Source organism: Eutrigla gurnardus (assembly GCF_963514095.1).
Source record: "Eutrigla gurnardus genome assembly, chromosome: 10".
Taxonomy (NCBI): domain Eukaryota; kingdom Metazoa; phylum Chordata; class Actinopteri; order Perciformes; family Triglidae; genus Eutrigla; species Eutrigla gurnardus.
This window is the reverse complement of record NC_139924.1, coordinates 8,648,736-8,670,778: the sequence shown is the minus strand read 5'-3', so window position 1 is coordinate 8,670,778 and position 22,043 is coordinate 8,648,736. Positions and strand designations below refer to the sequence as shown.

At 41.3% G+C, this 22,043-nt stretch overlaps 1 protein-coding gene across 1 annotated transcript in view; it reads right to left on the bottom strand.

Annotated features, from left to right (window-relative positions):
* Positions 1–6,992: 6,992 nt before the first annotated feature.
* gucy1a2 (guanylate cyclase 1, soluble, alpha 2) overlaps positions 6,993–22,043 on the bottom strand; it is a gene marked incomplete at its 5' end in the record, with an annotated part of 33,659 nt that continues 18,608 nt past the window's right edge. The window contains 5 exons of the mRNA XM_084019156.1: positions 6,993–9,959; positions 10,055–10,209; positions 16,391–16,534; positions 18,317–18,589; positions 19,591–19,803. Of these exons, the coding sequence (XP_083875282.1) occupies positions 9,740–9,959; positions 10,055–10,209; positions 16,391–16,534; positions 18,317–18,589; positions 19,591–19,803 (1,005 nt within the window). The 3' untranslated portion in view covers positions 6,993–9,739. The remainder of the gene's footprint in view (positions 9,960–10,054; positions 10,210–16,390; positions 16,535–18,316; positions 18,590–19,590; positions 19,804–22,043) is intronic.

Genomic DNA, 22,043 nt, shown 5'->3' with positions numbered 1-22,043 from the left:
TGGGACTCTCCATTACCATTATACTACATGCAGTACATTATGTTAGTGTATAATATGCCTGCTCCATTTGATTTTGCATAGAAGAAGAAGAAAGGAAGGGGGGGGAGAGTGAAGCTGGGCAAATATGGAGAATATTAGAATCCATTTTTTTATTTAAGCTACTTATAATTTGACGTGGCAGATGTATGCTGCAATCAATCCGTGAAAGAAAGAAATAACATCTAGGACTTTTACATTACTCCGTTGCATGAATAATAAATCAAATCTGCTTGTTGAAAGAGAATTTTCATTCTAAAGAAATGTGTCATTTTGGCAATTTGGGAAAATATATCCATCCATCCATCCATTGTCTACCGCTTATCCTGTATTCAGGGTCACGGGGGGCTGGAGCCGATCCCAGCTGTCATTGGGCGAAGGCAGGGTACACCCTGGACAGGACGCCAGTCTATCACAGGGCCAACATGTAGAGACAGACAACCATTCACACTCACATTCACACCTATGGGCAATTTAGAGTCATCAATTAACCTATCCCCGGGAAAATATATATATATATTTTAATATATAATATATTATAATATATATATATATATATATAAGTTCGGTATGATGCAGGTAAAGCAGCTGAACGTATTCATGCGACTCCTCATAATCGTCATCTTAATTAAATATTTACTGAAAGGAGTCTAAATTCATCGTATTATCTAATACTAGCATTATCTATTTACAATGTAATCGAGTTAAAATACTATGATGATAAATAACCTACAATATGACTCAACCCAATATGCATATATTTGTGTGACATCCGTTTTAACATGCATGCTACTAGGACTTGTTACGAGATCTTTTTTTCACCTCATATTGACAGAATTCGAAAACTCTAGATATAAAATCATATGATACAATAATAATGCTTTAGGATTTATTTTATTTATTATTTTTCATGTATTTATTTTGATTCAATTTGTAAGTCTTAATTAAAATAGACATTTTACATTGCCAACATGTCAAGAGATATAGAATAATTGCAGTGTGACCAATGTGTAAATGTTTGTGAAAAATTATTGAATTAAATCAACAAATTGACTGCAATAGTTATTTCTTGATGAGCTCCAACTATCTTCTCTGTAGGATTTATGCATGCCTCTATGATTCGTTTAAAATATTGTTTTTCTCAGCTGTCTGAGAATGTGTTTTATTTATTTCAAACAACCAGTGTAATCGTGACAGTGCATTGGCAACATTAAATGTGTACACAGTGTATCTGTGTTTCATCTTCCGCCCTTCATTTTACTTCATATCTCTCGATCCGTGCCTTTGTTTTGTTTAATTACTTTTCTCCTCTCCTCCTCCCTTTGTCCTTTCCCACTCATCTCTTAAACCTCACCGAAATGAATTTTCTTAATTACTGTAAGTCATTCCTCAAGCATCTGCCAAATACCCAAATCCCATTTCTGCTCCTCACAGTCACGCTCTTGTCATAGGGGTTAGATGTTCCTGTCAGCTATCAAATAAAGACAAAAATGGCAAAAGATAACTTCAAATAATAGAAAACACACTCTTAACACAGACGCACAGCCTTGAGTGAAAACACATTCAGGCTTTCTGAGTCATAATGATCAAAGCCAAGTTAAAGTAACTCCCAGCACACAACCTGAAGAATAATCGGGTCAAGGCGACCCGAAAACAGACACAACAATGAAACGTACTAATATTGCCAATATATCTCTAATGTCTCCAAATTATAACCCCACGCGGGTCAGTGGAGCGATGAGGACCGTCTGAGATGTCCTCAAATCCCCAACCATGGACGAGGACACAAACACACAGCAGGTGGTGCGTCCCAGTTCTAATTAGCTGGATGTTTGCAGCAATAATGGATTTCTCTCATAATATAATATATTATGAGGAATGATTAGATTACAGAGCAATCTGATTGGTCAAAATGAGTATCTAATGAGGGCACGATAATGAAGTTAGAGAATGTTCCAGGAAGTAGGCGGGTACAGATTTGCGTATCCTCAAATCACACCCAATACACACAGTGTGTTTAATCAGATGTGTATCTGTGACCTCCTTTAAACAGCAGTGGACTGACTTCAAAGCGTGTGTGTGTGTGTGTGTGGCTTTGGCACACACATGAACACACATAGTGTTAAATGAGGATATTGTTACCAGTATAATTTTTCTTTTAGCACAACCTTCATATTAAAGGAATTAATCATTTGGGGAAATATGCTTATTCACTTTCTAGTATATGCCTTAGTTATCTCCTTAGTTAAATCTGTAGCAGGCAGCAACCTCTGGGTCAGAAAAGTGAAGCCAAGTGGAAGTGGTTTAAAATGGCATTCTTTCTTAAAGCCAGTATAGGAGGCGACTCGTCTGACAAAAAAAAAAAAAAAACAAAGAAATAACAAGAAGATCAAAATAGTCGTGGTCGAAATCTTATATACAAAAGCCGAACATGACAATTTGATATCTACGGAGGCTGAAACTAAGCTACAATCTTCTGAGCTGATATTATATTTGCTGCAACATTGGTGCTAATGGTTTCTACAAGAATAATCCTGTGGGTGAAAACGCTGTCCCCGAAGATATTATACACAGATCTTTGAGATTAACCAGGATTTCACACGAGTGACCACAGAGACTTCTATGAAAAATATACATTCATGTTCCAGTTATCCCATCAGGATTAATGTAAGCCAAATGCATAGAAGAGTGAAACTGCACATGGGGGAGAGGGAAATGATGGGGGGGGGGGGTTTACAGGCCGTCCCCACAGAGACACTTACTGTAAACACAGATTCACGCACAGGGCAGCCTACTCACACGGCCTGGTGAGGTTTCCTCCATGATCTTTTAATTTGCATGGATCAACACTAATCCCAAATCCGACTCATCTCTTTTCCACTGTGGTGACCCCCGGTGCAAAATAACAGAGCAAGGCAGGACATGTGGATTATTGCTTGTTGGGGATAAAGTCATGTGAGGTTTCAGTTTGTCTGTCGTCTCTCTGTAGTTTCTAAAAACTCTTCAACAGGTTTTCCACTTAAGCCCGTTTCATTGTGACTAAAGTCATCTCTTTAAGCTAGTGTCATAATATTCTGTTCACGTCATTAAAACTAAAACTCTAAGTTTCAATCATGTCGCACTTCTAACTCAACCAAAATTAACTGTGGTCAAATATTAATATTAATCAGTGAGCCGTGGTCTGAATTCGGATGATTTAAATGTTAAATCTTTCAGTTGAAGGGGTGCAAAAAAAAAAATTCAGCAGAACAACAGAGACGTTTACGGGAAAGCTGATTAGAGAGGCGTTGGACTCGGAGATAAATGCAGGAAGTTATGGAGGAGAACAAGATGGAGGGAGTGAACAGTGAGGACAGCAGTGATTCATTATTGAGGATCACGCCCCTCAACTGGACTCATGCAGAAACTCTTACAATCACACACACATGCAGACGTGAGCGGAGACACCTTGTTAGCGAGAGTGTCTGACAGTTTATTACCGAACAAGAACCCACAGAAAGATGAAGGTCAATCCTTTTCCATTAATCTTCATCTGCATGTTTATAGCCTATAGAAACATATTAATATGAGGAAGGTCAATGAAGACCAGAAGAGATGATGGTCCCTCTTCTTTGGTAAGCATTGAGCTTTTCTGGGGCTTTTAACCAAGTCAACACTGACAAGAAGCCCTGAAACTGCTATCAATGAAATTAGAACCAATTTCAGCAGTTAGTCCATGACAGCTGTGCAAACTCCATCCAGTAATGAAAATGATATAATGCAGTTGAACGCAGCGGATAAGAGACCTTTTTTCTCAAAGATATAAAGGAGAATTTTGAACAAAACTATTTTGGTAACGCTCTTGTAAACGATTAGATAAAATGATCTCGCAGTAGAGATACTCCTAAAGCTGAAAGGAAGACATACCAAACTACAATCAATGTTATTCAACAAGCGCACACACACACACACACACACACAGAACCGAGAGCATCTCCTCTACACATGCATCCATGAATAATAGCAGCATCATTCATCCTGATGCAGAACGGTCTGACACACACCATAACCCCACACCACCCTCATAACTCCCTGTTACACTATAATACTGTCAACACCCCATAACTCAGCCCTGCTTCATTTGGCTAATATGACAAACACAGTTAGTAAATTACATGAGTTTTGTTCAAGGATTAATACCTTCAGTGAATGTGTGTGTGTGTGTGTGTGTGTGTGTGTGTGTGTGTGTGTGTGTGTGTGTGTGTGTGTGTGTGTGATTTTCCATTTGCATGTTAGCGTGTGCGATGTCAAGCCAACGCCCATACTCACTAAAGATGGTCTTCGTGAAATACTCAAACCTTCGAGTGTCAATTAGTGTAATGGGGTGTATTTGCATAGACAGAGTGGGAGGGGCTAAAGATAAAGGGAGGAAGGATGGAAGGAGGGCTGGAGGAAAAGAATAGCACCGACTACTAACTACGAGACTTTTAACGCATCATCACCGACGTCACACGCACAGTAACAGCCACAGTCCTTCTTCCTTATTAAAGATACTTGGTGTTATTTTTATTTACATCGTATAAGACAGAAGATGTGCCCTTAATGTCAGTCAGAAACAAACAGCTGTCATCCAGCCTCTTCCACTCACACACCTGATTCCAGCAACAGGGTCAAACAGGGTTCATGTCCAGGGTACGAATTCTTAAATGTCACAAATATTTTATCAGTTTAAAAGTGAGCTGGTGAACAAATGTTATGGAGGCTACTATTTTCATGTGACCGAAGCTTTATAGGTTGGAGGTTGGTGTATTACTGTGCATTGTTTAGGAGGGCTGGATTTCTTTTTTGTGGACCCTGGACATGGAGAACAAGCATCCACCATGTTTGTTTCTGCTGTTGAAACCAAGCTAATGTGAAACAAATAGGGCCCAGTTTCCCATCAGCTTAGACCCAATGTACTGCAAGTCAGTGGGGGGTGAAGTTGATCTTGGCAACAAGGCGGTTTACAACAATGTTCTGCAAAAAACATAATGTTAAGCAACTTTGTTTTTCAATCAAAATGACAACGTCATGCTCCTTCAGTTGAAGAAAGATGTTTCAGCAATCCATCACTTAAGAAAACCATTCAAAATTTGATGTGTGATTTAAAAAAGTACAATAGTGTTCATGGAAAACATTTTTCTTAATTCTCAAAAAAAAAAAAAAAACATTACTTTGGGGGTTGGGAAGGTTTTGTGGGACACTGGCATGTTGGGAATAGCAGCCAGGCTTTAGATGGCACATATACTGACATGAAGCATCTGAAATAGAAAACAGACAACAAAGCAGTGACAAATGTGACAATAACAAATCATTTTGTGATTCTACCCCACCCCCACCCCCCAAAAAACCCCAGCTAATTGTATTACAATTTCCATTTTCAGCTTTATATATTAAATAGATTAAAAATTGTACAGATTTGTTACATGTACATTAGGCCTTCCTTAGCAAATAAGTACGTTTACATCTGCAATTTCACACACAGCCAAGCAATCAGCAGTTGCATGGAGTTACGGTTGTATACGGCTTTCGCTCGCTGGACACTGGACCCTCCCACACTCACCTCAGGCTCATGACAACATCCGCTCATGCTCATTGTTTGACACAGCATGTACAGCTCAGTTGTATTGCCACTGTAACTGCGAAGGCTGCCCGGGTATGACTAAGCGACCTATGCACTGCAGTCTAATGGACCATTAGTGACAACAACCCTGTAGAGAACCAGTACCTGCAACCGCTCCGCATCATAACAGCATGACTCGTAAGATCCAAGCAGAATTTACCGACTCGGAGACAGACGCGAGATGCGTGGGTGGAATGCCGGTGTAATGTACTCTAAGACGATGATTTAGCTATTTATGGGTTTGAAAGCTTGTAACCTGGCTACTTGTGAAACGATCTGGTCGTACGCGTCGTCTCCGACTCCAGTCTTGCATCTCAAGTTGCTGATTGGACTGTAAACAATAAGCAGCACATGAGAAAAAAGGAAGTCTTGGCCCAGATATCTGCCTACAACAGAACCCCAGAGATATAGTCCCTTGCCCCCAAAGGCTTGTCCGATAGCGGATGGGTTCCGAAGTCGTGTACGGTCAACCAGAGTAGACTTGGTTTGCAATGGCAGGTAGTCACTATAATACGTTTACACATAAGGGAATGCTTATGAGGTCATTTGTCCATATGGGATTTTTGGATCAACTAAAATAGAACTAAAGATACTTAAAGTAGGCTACCTTTCTATAAAATGGTCTATGGGGCCTCTCAAATTATTATAATAATATATTATTTACTTTTTTTTTAATAATCAGGGCAAAAATAAGGCTGAGCAGTATCCTCTCTCCCAGGTCATGGGAAACTTCCCTAGGGAGTTAAAAATTCAAGCCATTCTCTGGTGTTTTAGGGAAGTGTTATGAACCTGTTGGACTTTTTATAGGCAGGCATGACAACATTTCTCTAAACAGAAAGACCAAGTGCTGATCTTCTGAACCACTGATGTATGCATATACGCTAGGTATGTTTCACTGATGAGGTAGGTGTTGCAGATTCTGGTTCTCTATAATAACATGAATGTTAATGACCTTGTGGTCTTAGGAACTGTTTCGGCTTTGCTGCCACAAAGCAATAAAATGTGACACTACAAATCTATGCTGTTTTTTCAGTTGTAGCAAAAGTAGAAATGTATCTACTGACTTCAATTTTGAGTTGCGTCTTGTCTTTCAATCAATGTACACTAATACATTTTCTAGGTTTAATATTACAAGGCTGACCCACTAAACAAACCTAATTCAGAGGTAATACACATTTCATTGTGGATATTTTTAGGCAAAACTATGCTCCCCAGTCTTTGAAGGATTGGATATCAAATTTAAGATGTCATTGTTGTCCGTACTGCATAGTACATTTTAAGCAATGGGAAACTTCTATTTTGAAAATAGAATATAGTTATTTTTGATTACAATAGATATGGAAAAGGCCCTGACATGTCAAACATGTCTATTTTCATTGCCAGAAATCATCGAGGCTTTTACAGAAAATGCTGTAAATGTTCAAGCGTTTTGAGCTTCTGATGCTGTCAGAGAATCTGCAGGAGAATTATTGATGACAATAAACAACCTTTGATCAAAGTACTTGTTCAAGTCCTTGTAAACAGTTTGAGATTCAAACACCGACAGGTCGAAAGGAAATCTTTTTGAATTTTCTATTTTTTCCCCTCCTCCCATCCTTTCTTGGTAAATGGCACATTGCTTTGTTATGCTGGTGTCAGTCTCAGTTAGAGGGCACATTGCCCTTTACTGGGTGAATCTTTCTGCCAGATGGGCATTAGTTTTTGTGTCCAAAGTTAATTACCCTTCGGATGGTTTCCTACAAGCTGTGCTTTACATATTAAAGCCAGCATATGTTCCTGTTGAATCCCTGCCAAGGCCAGTGAGTTGACAAAGTTTTTGGCTGTCAAAATATGCTGGTCCTGCCCTTTAACAAGCCAACGTACGCAGCAGAGAGATTAGAGATTAGAGAGTAGCACGTGCTGGTGTTGTCTCAGAATTGAATTGGCACATTTTATTTGATCTTTCAGAGGTTCGGCAACCAGTATGTCATTTGGCAAGATGTAGTGAAATTGCATCGTGCGATTCCCTTCCCATTTGTGGAAGGTTTGTGATTTAAAAGTGAATTAAAACCTGGTGCTGGAGCAGCTATCAACAGTTTAGTAATTAAGTTATGTTGTACATTTGAGAAGAAAAAAAAAAAACAATCTTTACACCAAGAAGGTAAGCAAGGACAGGCATTACCACTCATTCAAATTTAAACAACCTAGATTATTTCAGAACATCTTTTCTCATCAATAACACATTTGAGTTAGGATGCGAGGTTGAACTTGATAATAGAACATTTCTATCAACATCAAAAACATAATATACCATCAAAACTCTCCGGCAAGTAGTTTTGTCTTGGTGGGCCTGTTTCAGTCGGAAACTAAACTAGATGTAGGATTTACTTCACTGATGTCACATCTATGTGATGTCAGCAACCAAAGAGAATAATAGCAGCAATGTAGTGCGATTTAGGTTAAATATTTATCCAAATATATCCAAAGATTATCCAACTTCAGCCCTTCACTTCCCACAAAACATCATATTTTCCCATGTCCGGGTCACTGAGCTACACAGAAGTGCTTGGAAGGCCTGAGATTTCCACCGAGTAAATCTTACTCAGTTTACCAGCAAACTAATTGACTTGAATTTGAATTCCTGTTGGTTACATTTGCATTGGGCTAGCGTATACTTTTATATCCACGTGTTAAAAAAAATGCAATTAAAAAAAGACTATGTATGTGGACCGTGTCAAGCATGCATACTTTGACTATGTGTACAAACTAGTATAGTACTATATTATTAGTACTATATTGTGTGTATTATTGGTTGATCTGGACAAAAAAACAAACATATGAATTAAATTTGAAATATTTGAAGCATTTGAGAAGCGCTTGATTTATCTTGCCAGTCACTCATGACCAAAATAAAAACAAGTCGGGACCCCTGGTGGCTTGGTCAAGAAGTCGCCTGCCGTGACTTGCAACATCGTGGCTTATAACCTTTGGCACATTTAATTCCTTCATTTGAATCTGTCACTCTCCAGTATATATAAAGCATCATACAATTGTCTTAAAACATGTAGAAACACAAGATAAATGAAGCACTTCTTTTCTTTCCCTTTTCAAATATTTAAAATGAACCCATCTTGTGTACTGGTTTGAGCAGGAAAAAAAGGCACTGAACTGGGAATCATTTTTCAGTCCTAAACAAATTACCTGCAATGAAACGGCTGGATTGTTGTTGGTTATAGTTTGCTGTGGGTTACAGACAGAAAAAGGTTCTAAACGTGTACATAGTACTTGTTGGCATTTGTCCCTTTTCAAACCTATCCCCCTGTTTCTCATTCATCTCTCTCCACACCGACCGGCTTGTCCCCACGGATGCAACGAGCAGCAGATGTTAGAAGTATGATTGTTAAAACATGACATGAATTAGGGACAGTTAGAAGGGGAGCACTATTGTTCTTCAGTAGTGGTCTTTCCTTTACAGGAGGCCATGACGCACAGCAAACATTTGTGAGAATGTTGGCATCTTCTAAAAGTCCACAAAATGTCATTCCTCGGCATCCACTTTGTTAATGTAAAGTGGATTTGTTCTGCTAGCGCAATTTAATTGCAAATGAGTGCAACACTGGTCATGTAAATTATCTCTCTCTCCGGGTTTTCCTCTAAGCATTTTTTTGCCTTTAGTCCCACGTCAGGGTACCGTTTGGGAGATAAGACCACTGGAGAGAACTAGAAACCAGGTATGGAGCTGAGGAAGCTAGATCACTATGTTTTATATTAAGGTTTCTCCGATAACTGACCCCATCAGTACACTTCCTCGGGGAAGAGTCCATGTGAGATCAGCAGAGTCGCTAATCCTCAAGTCTTTTGAATCTCCCTTGCTCAGGGGAAACAAGGGCACGGTGTTCGTTTTCACATACGATGAGAGCATTTTTTTCAAGTTTCATTCGTATCGGCCATCCCACAGGTCTGAATCCAAGTTTTCACAGAATACATTTGCATATCCAAAGATCTGTGTGATCCAGCCCCTGCTTGTTCAAATCCAGCCTCTCACGTAATGAATATCTGCATGTCCTTGTTTGTGTGTGGGAGCTACAAACTCGTTTCTCTGAGAAACATGGTCCCGATGCTGTAGGAGACTTTCCTCATAGAGGCCGGGGGAGCCGAGCGAGAGCTGGTCAATGAGGCGTGGCTTTGAGAGGTCCCCGCCTCCAGGAAGTAACATGTCCCTGGGATCTCTTTGGGGAAATTATCCGGGAGCTCCAGCCGTGAGCGAGGGACGAATGAAAAAGAACGGTCATCTTTCAGCAACCTAAAGGGAAGTGAAAAAGAGAAGCTTTCTCAAAGTACTATTAAGAAGCATTTCTTACATTTCTTTCTCTGTGTACGTACAGTGTCGTTACTTACTGGTAAGTTGTGGGACTAACATTGATACACCTCGGATGGCTCCCCGATTCAAACTTGCTGGCCAGTGTCACATTGTTCCCAAACAGGCAATAACGTGGCATTTTAACCCCAACGACGCCTGCCAGCACCGAGCCGGTGTGGATGCCTATCCTTAGCTAAGAAAGAAAGGCAGGAAGAAGGAAGCAAGAACCTTAAAACCAGCAGGATTTTACAGTACAAACAGGTTCAATTGTGTTTCACGTTGTACATCCCTTGACAACACGCGGCCTGAAAATGGAAGCGTGTCTATATTACTTTTTCTACTTGATGAAAAGATTTGTTGATTAACTGATCAACAAAAATGAATAGGCATTTTTTTAAATGATCAAATAATCCCTTATGACACTGACACAATGATGCAAACTCACTGATTCCAACTCGATGGTTTCCTTTGGCCTTTATAAAAGTAAAGTCACAAAATATTTAGAAACATTACGATTCATGAATAGGGAAAACAAATGGGAGATGAATGTGAGCAAACACATTTAAAATGACTAACCTATTATATACCTGGCCCTGCATTCATGTGCTATCCTGCAGCACAGAGGCCATGTTGTGCCGTGTGCGCTTTGATCAGCTGAATGGAAATAGTACTGTAGCAATCATACTTCCCTAATAGTGCAGCTGTCATTATCTAATCTGATATCCTGTGGCAGCACATTTGATGAAAATCTTAAAATAGCAAGAGTGAGAGACGAAAATGAATCAAATAAGTAATTGCGTCCATCTCCTCTCGGTAGCAGATATAGGGCAGCAACATGTTGCTCATATTATAATCTGGCTGAAGTATGAATCTATAAATGGCTGGAGGCAGAGTGAAAGCTATCTAGCCATCATTCCAATTTGACCATACCACTTCATGGCCACTCGACCAACTATTGATTTCCTCCATTTGGGAACAACAAGTTACTACACACACACACACACACACACACACACACACACACACACACACACACACAAGCTAGTCAAACCCAGTATGATCTACTTGAGCGTTTCATCACCTAGGTATCCAACGCTACTGTGTGCATGTCAGCACACTGCAAGGTAGTCATGGCAACAACAGGCGATGGGGGTAGTGAGGTAGAAAGAGCACAGACAGACAGAAAGACAGAAAGAGAGACAATGGGGAGAGGGAGAGAGAGAGCAAAACTAAACTTATAATTAGATGGCGAAACCTTGACAGCACAGGAGGAGAGATGAGGAAAGTGATAGAACAAGCGAGAGAGAAAGGGCTGATAGTGCACTAGTGTGACCTGTTTTTCAGCTAAACTGCATACAGATGGCCATGCACCCGTCTGCCTGTCTCTACAAGATACAACCACTCACACACACACACACACACACACACACACACAAACAAATCTGCATCCAGCGCCCACTCTCCCCTTTATTTCTTAGTCTGAAAACACAGACATAGTAACGCTCACACACTCTTCCCCTCCTTTTCGCTATGAGTCAGCATCTACAGCACATGGCCCTCAGCGAGCCAATGAGCAAACGGTGCATCAGCACAGGCAACCAATCACATTGTAGCGTCTGGCCAAGCTGACAGAGGAATACAGTGATGTTATCGAGTCAACATTGTTTCTTATACACTCATTTTATTAGGCTATTACATTATACATTATATTTAGCTAAAACAAATCAGTCAACAGTCCTGCAATACATCCTACATCCAGGAAGTTTATAATAAAAGGTGTAGATTCAACTTTTACAGTTACCGTAAATCCTCTAATACTGGCCTGTATTCTATTACCGGCCGGTCTTGCTGTCGGCAGAGGTAAATAATGGCCAGTCTCTAATGGAGGCCGGGGCAAGTGTCCACAGGCAGCGTTATTTCCACGCTTCCCATTGTCTATATAGAATTTACGATATGTAAGAAGCCCTGCAATGCCTTTGCGTCGCGGCGAGTGTCGAGAGACGGGGCACCGCCGCCTCCTGCAAGCTCTCGAAAATATTTTAAACTGACCGTTGTCGATCTAAAATAAAGACAGATTCAGCAACTGCATAGCTTTCTCGCATAAAATGTTTTCAGAAACACATTTCGGGGAACTATTTTTGTAAAACGAGCATGTTTCCAGACGAGCCGCCATGTTGGTCTGTTTGAAATCCGGGAACAGACAGGACAGCTGTGAAAGCGATCGTCCGATCAGGTGCAGCCATGAAGTGTGCTCGTGATTGTATGAAGGAGAGCGCCTGTCAATCATCCTCCTAGTGGCAGCCCACCAAGCGTGCAATACTGGCAAGCGTTAAACGTTGCTTACCGTAATATGGAAGCTGCGGGGCCAAAGAGGAGACTTTTTCAATAAATGAACCAAGTATTTTATAGGTTCAAATAGACACAAAATCTTGTTTTTATTCATTCTACTGGTAATCCGTTTTGCTCAAATAGAAATAGGGGCCTGTCTCTAATTCTGGCCTCCTTCCAATAAAGGCCTGGGTCGTGATGCGCTTGAGTAAATAAAGGTCCGGGCCTAGGATTTACGGTAACTGAAACTGCTTGTAACTGCAGTGGTCAGGAAGAAGCAGCACTTTTTGGTGGCATGACAAGTCCCTGACCATTTCTGAATTCAAAGTGCTCAGACATTACTGTATAATCTAAATTTGGTGGCGATAAGCCCACATAAACACACTTTCACAATATCAGAAGTGACAATAAGCACTGCATGCCTAACATCCACACCCACTCACCTCCTCATACACCCACTCACACAGACAAGCACGCACATGCGAAAAGATCATGCTGCCGTCCTGGAATTGAAGCAGTATTTCACCGATGAAAACAAAGCTGTTTGTTTCTGGTGTCTATACGTGTTTCTCTCTTGACGCCTCACTTTTGCATATTTCACTCTGTGTCCCTGGATCACTCTCCCGGTTCTCTCTCACTAAACATTTTCTCACAGCTCTCGCGCTAGTTTGCATAACAGTGCAACATTGGCTGGAGCTGAGTGCACTCACTGAGCAGCGTTTATTGTGCTGAAGTGTTGAATATCTCTATAACTCTCCTTTATAGCGGCACGAGGCGTGGAGGGATGAGAAAGAGGAGAGCACGACAGAGAGCGCAAAACGAAAAGTAGAACAAGAAGAAAATCTGAGAAGAAGAGAAAGCAAGGAAGATGAGAGGAAAATAAAAGGAGTGATTTAGAGCGAGGCAGCAGAGGAGAGAGTGTGAGGGAACGAGAGAGGATGGGGATGGATATAAAAAGAGAGGAAGAGGAAAGGAAAATGGGGTGAAAGTGGAAGAGCAAGAGAGCAGGCCAAAAATTCTTGGCAAGGCCTTTCTTTTTTGAGACAAATGGACAATGTTAGGACCACAGCAGCACACAGAACAGTGTCCTATCTGTTATTCAGGGTCTGTCTTAGCTGACACACACATTTGTATCTGTGTCATTCTCCGGTTGTAATGTTAAAAGGAAAGGCTGCCGTTGTCTGGGAAGATTCTCAGGCATCCAGGTCAGGGTCATCTTTAAGAGCTTTGTTATTGGCAACCAGACTGGCTTTAGGTTTTTGAAGACGTTTAGCTTCTCATCCAAGAGGCTTCTTCAGTTCTAACTGACTAGTGGGGAGTTTAGGTATTTAACTTCTTGTTGAGTCGTTAATACAGTGAGAGGCACCTGACAAAGGCTGCTGTCATATACTTTTCTTCATGTCGACACATTCCAAGGAAAGACAAATATATTGAATATCACCTGTCTTATCCTGTGATATGGAAAATTAAAGACAGAGCATGATAACAATGACATATTTTTTCCACTGCTATGCTTCATTTGTGGGTTGTGTTCCTTTAGATGACCTGAAATAAACCAGAAATAAAATGCAACGTACTGTAGGTAATGACTAGGAATGACTAGGAAGGAAACCCAGACGGCATAAGGGTGACGGTTGACATGGTTGGCAGAGACTTGACTGGGTATATAAATAAATAAATCATAACCTGTGTTCTGTTTTCATCCTGAAATAATGTGAGAGGTTTGAACTATATTCCCTTAGTTGTTCCTCTTTCCTTCCCTCCCTACTTATACTCTTTTTTATGCGTAAGAGCAGCTTGCCTTTCTCTAACTCCTTAAGTACATTAAATACTGTCAAAAGCAATTCCACATGGACACAGGATATAAATTCTGAAGGCGGATCAGCATTACTACTGTGATGAAAAGTGTACAGTTCTACCTTTCAAACCTTTTTTTTTCACAGTGAGCATGTGCCATTTTACTGCAGTTGTAGTAGAGATACAGGCTAAACAGTGCAGCCTTTCCCTTCAAATCAGAGTGAAAATGAAAGCGTAAAAATGTATTTGATTACACCAGTGATGGATTCTGTTCTGACACCTGGGTTGGAATAATATGCTAAGCTCAGACAGTAACGAGTCCATTATGCCTCTCCTCACTTGTTTCCTGGCAAATATCAGTGTGCAAAATATTCATTAAGCAGATTGTCATCTTCAGCCAGCACTGACCCTCGCTATGACCGGTCAGAATGACATATCACCGCCGGTAGGTGATATCAGCTGTCGCTAAGTAACATTCATTCTTTGAGCAAATTGATAACAAGCCAAAAATCAAACTCGGCTGTTGTGGGTTTGTATAATCTCTGCAAGCCTGTCAGCGCTCGGCCTATTGATCGTTTATGAGAAAGAAGAAAAGACGCAACGCTCTGTTACACCAGAAAGCATGGAAAGTGTGTGTTTTCTCTTTCTTTATTGTGTCAATTTCAGGAGTTACTTTCTCCCAGATAAATTAATATTCATATCAGATGAATGAACTGATCTACTTAATACAGGGTCGCCCATGAAGTTGGAATAATTTGCAAATGTCTTGTCTTTTATAGCCCCAAACAAATGGTATGTGTGAATTAATTTCACCCGGGTTAACATAATGTAATGATTGCAGCTGGTCAAAGTGATTACTAATGCATTTAAATAGGAAGGATTGTGTCTGAAAACAAAGTATTCCAACTTCATGGGCAACAGTGTAGTTTTGAACCTTGGGCCTTTAGCGTTTTGATCAAGTAGTTCATGAGAAACAAAATGTGCAAACTTTGGATAGCAACAGCTTTTTTTTAGTGTGTTAGATGCATATTTCATCAACAGTATATGTAATTATCAGATAAGATTCTGTATTAAGGTGACACGGTGGTGTAGTTTCCTCCCCGAGTCAGCGCTGGTTTTCTCCCAGTTGTCCGGCTTCCTCCCACAGTCCAAAGACATGCAAGTTACATTCATTGATGACTCTTAATTGCCCTCAAATGTGAGCATAAATGGTTGTCTGTATTTATGTGTCGGCCCTGTGATAGACTGGTAGGCCGTCCATGGTTTACCATGCCTTCGCCCAACGCCAGATGGGATCGGCTCCAGCCCCGCCGTGACTCTGAGTAGGATAAGCGGTTCCAGATAATGGATAGATGGAATCAGTATTACCCAGTAGTAAAGGACTGAATTGGATTGATTGGAATGACCCCAAGGGAGGGACAAACACACACACACACACACACACACACACGCGCGTACTCATACACACACACTGCAGGCTGTTTAGACCTCCTGCTGATTCTATGGAGTTTTTAGTCAAATGACACATGCAGCTGGCTGGGAGAGAATAAGCATAACTCAAACACACTATTAAGGTGCGCCATGTCTCTTGCCTCATTTCATGAAAGCACACTCGGTTGAACCATTAGCGACAAAGATGCATAACTATTCTCTGTGACACAGCATTGTTTGTATTTTGAACCAATCACAATTGGACAACATGTGTCAGGATCTGTGTGATCCGGCTCAGCAGGTGATTGATTGTATGTTAATTACGAAGCCACAATGTTGGAAGGGGGGGAATCAAGGGGAGTAGAGACAAACAGCGCAATGAGTCACAATCAGGTGCTGATTTCTGACTAAAACTTACCATAGAACTGCAGTTCACACACTAGACCTAAGTGAGTTTGATAATCAGCAGTTGGACACATATTTTACCTTTTTTTCCCCCCAGGGGGAATCCTGAACCCAAAATATACAGGAATCAAAAGCAACAAAGCTCATTTACAGAAAGCGACACGATTAATGGCCAACAAATGATGAAGTTATGGATGTATCAAATGAGGAAACGTGAAACAGACAATGCAAACAAACAGAAATAAGAAATGTAGCCACATAATCTTGGCTGTTTAGTGTTACAGCACAGCCAGTATGGGGGGTGGGAAGGACTGGGACAAAACCATCTGGGGAGCAAACATGAATATGTAAAATACAGGAAGGGAAGCGGTCCAGTTTCCATGTGCTACCAGAAGATCAGTGTTACAACTCACCTTGATAGGTTTCCCATCAGGTGTCAGCACTTCCTCGGAAAGCTCCATCATCTTCAGAGCCATGTGTGCAATTGGCTTTGCGTGACTATCAACCTTCTTGTGAAGTCCTCCGGCTACACAGTAGGCGTCGCCTATTGTCTCAATCTGTATGAGAAATGGAGGAGGTGGGGCAGAAACTGGAAATGAATAAGTGTGGCTGTGCTGATGTGTGAAACTAAGTAGCCATTCAATCACTCATACCATCTCCACTGAGTTGTACAAACTCCTTCATTCCTCTTGTAATATAAGACCTAAATCATCTCTCTCTCTCTCTCTCTCTCTCTCTCTCTCTCTCTCTCTCTCTCTCTCTCTCTCGTCTACATCACCACTTAATAGCACTTTGCATTGCTTCTGACCCAGTCTGAGAGGCCCAAACATAAAAAAAAAAAGCATTTCCATTCATTCTTGACACCATGGCATCCGTCCTGAAGATCACTCAAATACCATTGAAAATAATTACAATAGTTTATATGTAATTAAATGTCAGTACAAGTAGGTCTATTTCATTTTTATTTTTATTAAGACTCCTGAGGAATACTAAATAAATGCTTGACATATTGTATGGTACCGGAGTGAGCTTAGAGCTAATTTACATCTGCTAAATAGCGGTGTGTGTGGGGCTGTACTCACTATGTATTACAAGCCACACATTGGCTGGTTTACTACAATGGTATAACCCCAAACACATAGTTTCCTTCAGTCTCTACAAATGTGAGGTTCTATCGTAGAGCTCTGGGTGACCACAGACCGCTAGTCTTTTTTGTCTCCTTTTCAGGAGGAGAACCTCGACACTGAAGACTTCACAATGGTGTGAACACACCTTTAGTGTTTCTCATATACAAAAAGCAATCAATATGCTGAAAAGACCTCATTCCATATCCTTAACAACGCTTGCAAACTAAGATTTAAGCCTCTAAGTCAAGTTCATTCCTAGTTCATGTTTGGGCTTACTATGCTTACTTACCAAGCCAAATTGTAAATCAAGCAATGATCAAAGCAATCAAGAAGTGCAGCTTTCAGGGAAATGTTGCCATATTTTCAGCTGAAGGAGTGAGCTAGGTGTCATGAGAGTTGACACAGTCCTCAGGAAGCAAACAAAGAGATGGCACAAGAGGAGGAAGAAGAGGGGGGAAATAATTCTAGGAGATAAACTGCTTTCATTTAGGCCTGCCATCGGCTAAATCATTTCTACGGTAACCATGACAATGGCAACATATGTGCGCCTCAATCTCTCCACCGTGTCCTCCTGTTCCTGCCTTCTCTTTTACAAATACGCACTCGCTCTTCGACTGCTATACACACAACATCCCTTACATACACCCAATTTCTCTGGCTTCCTCTCCGTATCTCTTCTTCCCTTTCTCCAGGCATCTGACACATGACATTTGTGAGAGGTAACACAGAGGAAAGCATGTCCTTGATGGGAAAAAGTGACAAGTATATTTTGCTTTCATAGGGACTGAGTTAATGAGATAGACAGCAAAGATGATGGCGATGGTGATAATGGAGAAGAGCAAAGGCGGAAAGAGTCGAGATGAAGAGAAATACCGATGTGACGATAGAAAGTAAGGATGGCAAGAGGGAAAGATGGCAGACTAAAGTGAAGACTGTAACTAGGCCCAAAGCCACACTGTCAGATGGACAATATTGACATTTGTTAATCTCCCACATACTGGACATGATTCAGTTACAGTCCACAACACAAGCATACCCATTCATGATAGCAAATACACAGATATGTTCACAGATATTCCTGGAGAACTGGCACTTCCTGGAGAACAATTTCTCCTTTAGGATAACCTCATTCCACACAGGTGTGCAAAAAAAAAACAATAAAGCCATTACATATCCCAATGTTTCACCATTTCTCCCACATCACATACTGACCTTATAAACATCCAGAATGCCACACTGGTAGTCGAAGCGCGTGTAAAGCTCGTTCAGCATGGAGATGACCTGCATGGGTGTACACTGGGCACACACAGCAGTGAAACCCACGATGTCCGAGAACAGCATGGTCACGTCATCAAATTTGCGAGCGGGCACTGGCTGACCCTGCCACAGCTTCTGCGCCACGTCGCCCGGAAATATGGAGTAAAGGAGGTCCACGGTTCTCCTCTTTTCCTCCTCCAGCGCTTGGTGGGTGCGCTCCAATGTGGCCTGGGAGAGGAGAGAAGAGCACCAAATCAGGAGGTTTTGTTCTGTGTGCTTTGAAGAAGACACCGATGACAACGACGCAGAGATGTGGGAGTGCTGCACCAAATTAAAACTGCTGGCGCATGTAAATGTATTTGTGTATTAATTTGATTTATTTTCGATTGAGTGTATCTGCATATGCGTAATTGTGTCTGTGGGCGAGCTTCTTAATGCCAAATCTGTCTGATGCAGTGTTATACTATTGCTCAAGCGGGCAAGTCAACTAAGATATAACTATTTATAACAGAGGCCTGGGGGGGAGTAGTTGAAGTGAGAGAGAGGGTTGCAGTGAGCAGATGCATGGGATTGGGTCAAGACTGTGACTTGCTCAAGGGTACTTTGAAAGAAAATTATAAGAGCAAGTCCCAGGAGGCAACGTCCTTCCAGCCATTATGAATCAGCCAGTGCAGCAGATATGCATTGAATTAAACATGTTTGCTTCAATGAGTTGTCTCGCAACAATGGAATACAACAAGACTTATCAATAGTGAATATTTTGGTATTTCCACTACAAGGTTATCACTTGTCCTTTTGATTGGTTGCTAAAAGTCAAGATGGCGGGTCTTATCTCATATGAGCCAGAGGGCAAGCTCCAGAGAGAGACTAGAGGAGGATGAAGGAAGTGGCATTCTGCTGACGACGTAACCCTTTTCCTTGAAGCCATGATGGACAATTAATGATTTATTTGGGTTTGTCTGTGTCTGTGTTTATTAATAACTTGAATGCAACAACAACAACAACAATAGGACGCCGGGCAGAACCCAACCACATGGCGAGAGTGGCCTGCTTCCTTTCTTGTTGTCGGCAACAAAAGACATTTAATGTATGTTGTGGCCTGTTGATAGCAGATAAGTCTCAGTGGTAATCAAAGCTCGAAACCATTTTCCAAGAACATGTGCCATAACACAAGCTGGTGTCCTGCACTGTGAGTATGAATAGACCCTAAATGAACTCTGCCACACTACCTTAAGTTTGTCCATTCTCTTCTTCAGGCCATCCTGGGCCTTGGCCTGCTCCCCCACCAGGATGACGTCCCGCGTGGCATCATGGATGGGGATGTCTGACAGGTGGAGGCCCCTGCCCATCAGCTCCTCCAACTTATCAACACGTGGTGAACCCAGAAACATCAGGGAGCAGGACTCGGGCACGTGGATCATCTGACCCTTCAATTCCATAACCTGGCAGAGCAATCAAATGGGAAAAAGGAGGTCAATTAAGAAAGTCAAGGCTAAGAGAAAGAGACAATCCTGATTAGATGAATGTCCATGGTAGAGGGTTATTTAAGAATGACACTTGTTCTCTTTGATGCTGGAAATTGATGTCTAATCAAATATGTCATTATTTTTTCCACTCTTTAATTCATACCATATTATGGCCATGACTTTCACTTTAGAAATAGGGAACTAAGATGCATTTCTGTGCATACATACCTGCACACATACTCATCCCATCTGCTAGCACACAATGTTGTACATACAACAGCAATTCTGATTACACTAACCGCAGATTACCCTGATTTTGCTGATAGTAGATTTCATTTTGCAAGGCCTAATGTATAATGTGTGCTATCCTGTATGGAAAAAGGTTGTATAAACTGGGTAAACTGCTGACCTAGTTATTAAGGAGACAATCCTAATACCATCATAATATCGCTGGTTTGACCTAAACAGAACATCCTTAAACAACCTATGATCATATACCTAAGTAATGTCTCAGAATTTGAAGAGCTTATGGTACCAATTAAGATGCAAACTTGTATATTTCTGTCAGAAAAACATAATAAAAGAAATTTGAATAAACACTAGCCAGACTGCAGATTTACCAACAACTGCAGTATTCTTGCCAACATAGTAAATTATGCAATTGTTGATGAATAAGAATCGGCTTCTACTACCTTCTTGACATTTTGCACACAAGCACTTAAACACGATGACAACACAGCTTAACACAGGCATTGCACATCGCTGCCCTTTCGAATATGACTCTTAGCGGTTTCACTGTGCTAACTATTTCCACTAGAAGCCCTGTGGATAAGCCATTCTTCTCTTCCTCCCTGGGCACAACTTCCCATTGCTCCTGCTCCGTTCCTTCCCTTTATTTGGTGTCTTTTTCTTCACCTGTGTTTCATTCCTGCCTGTCCCTCTCCCTCGCGCTATGCTCTTCTCTCCGTCTCTTCAATTACTTCTCTCTTTTTCTTTAACCATAGTGTCAGATGGATTATTCCGCCAGAGAGCACACTGCAGCCCTGTTTTATTTATAGCACAAGGCTCTCCTAGGTCTGCATAATACATACCGTCTACATCCACACACACACACAGTATTTCCCTACACACAAACACAGAAACATCCAACAGGGAGACACACATTCTGACTCTGTCTGTCTGTTTCCCAGAAACACTGACATACATACTCATAAATACACATGCAAAGACATATGCAACCTACGACCCACAAGGTCCAAGTTCAGGACACACCCATCCCTTGAAACACAACTTGGTGTGATCCAGTCAGTAATGATTGACTGATTCAGAAAACACACTCACACAAACACGCACATGCATTCAGTAATGTAGCAGGCACATTTGTTATACATTGCTGTAGCACACTTGCGTATTGAACGTCCAACATTGGCACACGCTGCCACACTAACACAGGAGTTGTCTTCGTGTCATACGGGAGTTTGGGAAACGGAACAAGCACTCAAAAATGCACATAAATTCAGCAACTCAGTATCAGGAGAATGTCCCTGATAATTTGTAAATACAAGTCAATTTGTTACAAGCAAATGACCAGCAATGCAGATTGCACGGCTGGGCCTTGCATCCTGCCATTCATTGAACAATTGCACGGTGCACATTTAGTTGACAAGCACCAGCTGGAATAATGCCTACTAAGGTAAACCTGAAATAGCCCCTACGTTAAAGCTACCAAAACCTTCCAGGACTGCAAGATGGCTACCATTAATGTTGCGCGGTGGTACTATCATATTTTGTTTTTCTGTAACTGTTTCACTGCATTCTCCTGTTACACAATGAAGGTTGACATGCCCAATCAACAACTGCTTTTTTAATCATGTACAGTAGGTGTAATTATATTAGTGTCACCAGATTACTCTCAGTGTCGGTCTATGTTTCTCTGTCTCTCTCATTGTCCATCTTACTCTGTCACAAACTCTCTCTCTCTTTCTCTCTCTCTCTCTCTCACACACACACACACACACACGCACACACATCCCCGGAGGCAGTTGTGTTGGCCTAGTTGTGCGTCTGTGTTTAATTCAGCACTCTCCTCTCCTTCTGCCTGCATCTCTGGCATCGCAGCACAGTGAAAGAGGAGGCGAACGAAGGATGAAGGGAGGGCAAGTGGTTAGGAAAGAAAAGCAACACGGAAAGAGGGGAAGGGTGTGAGAGATGGGAGA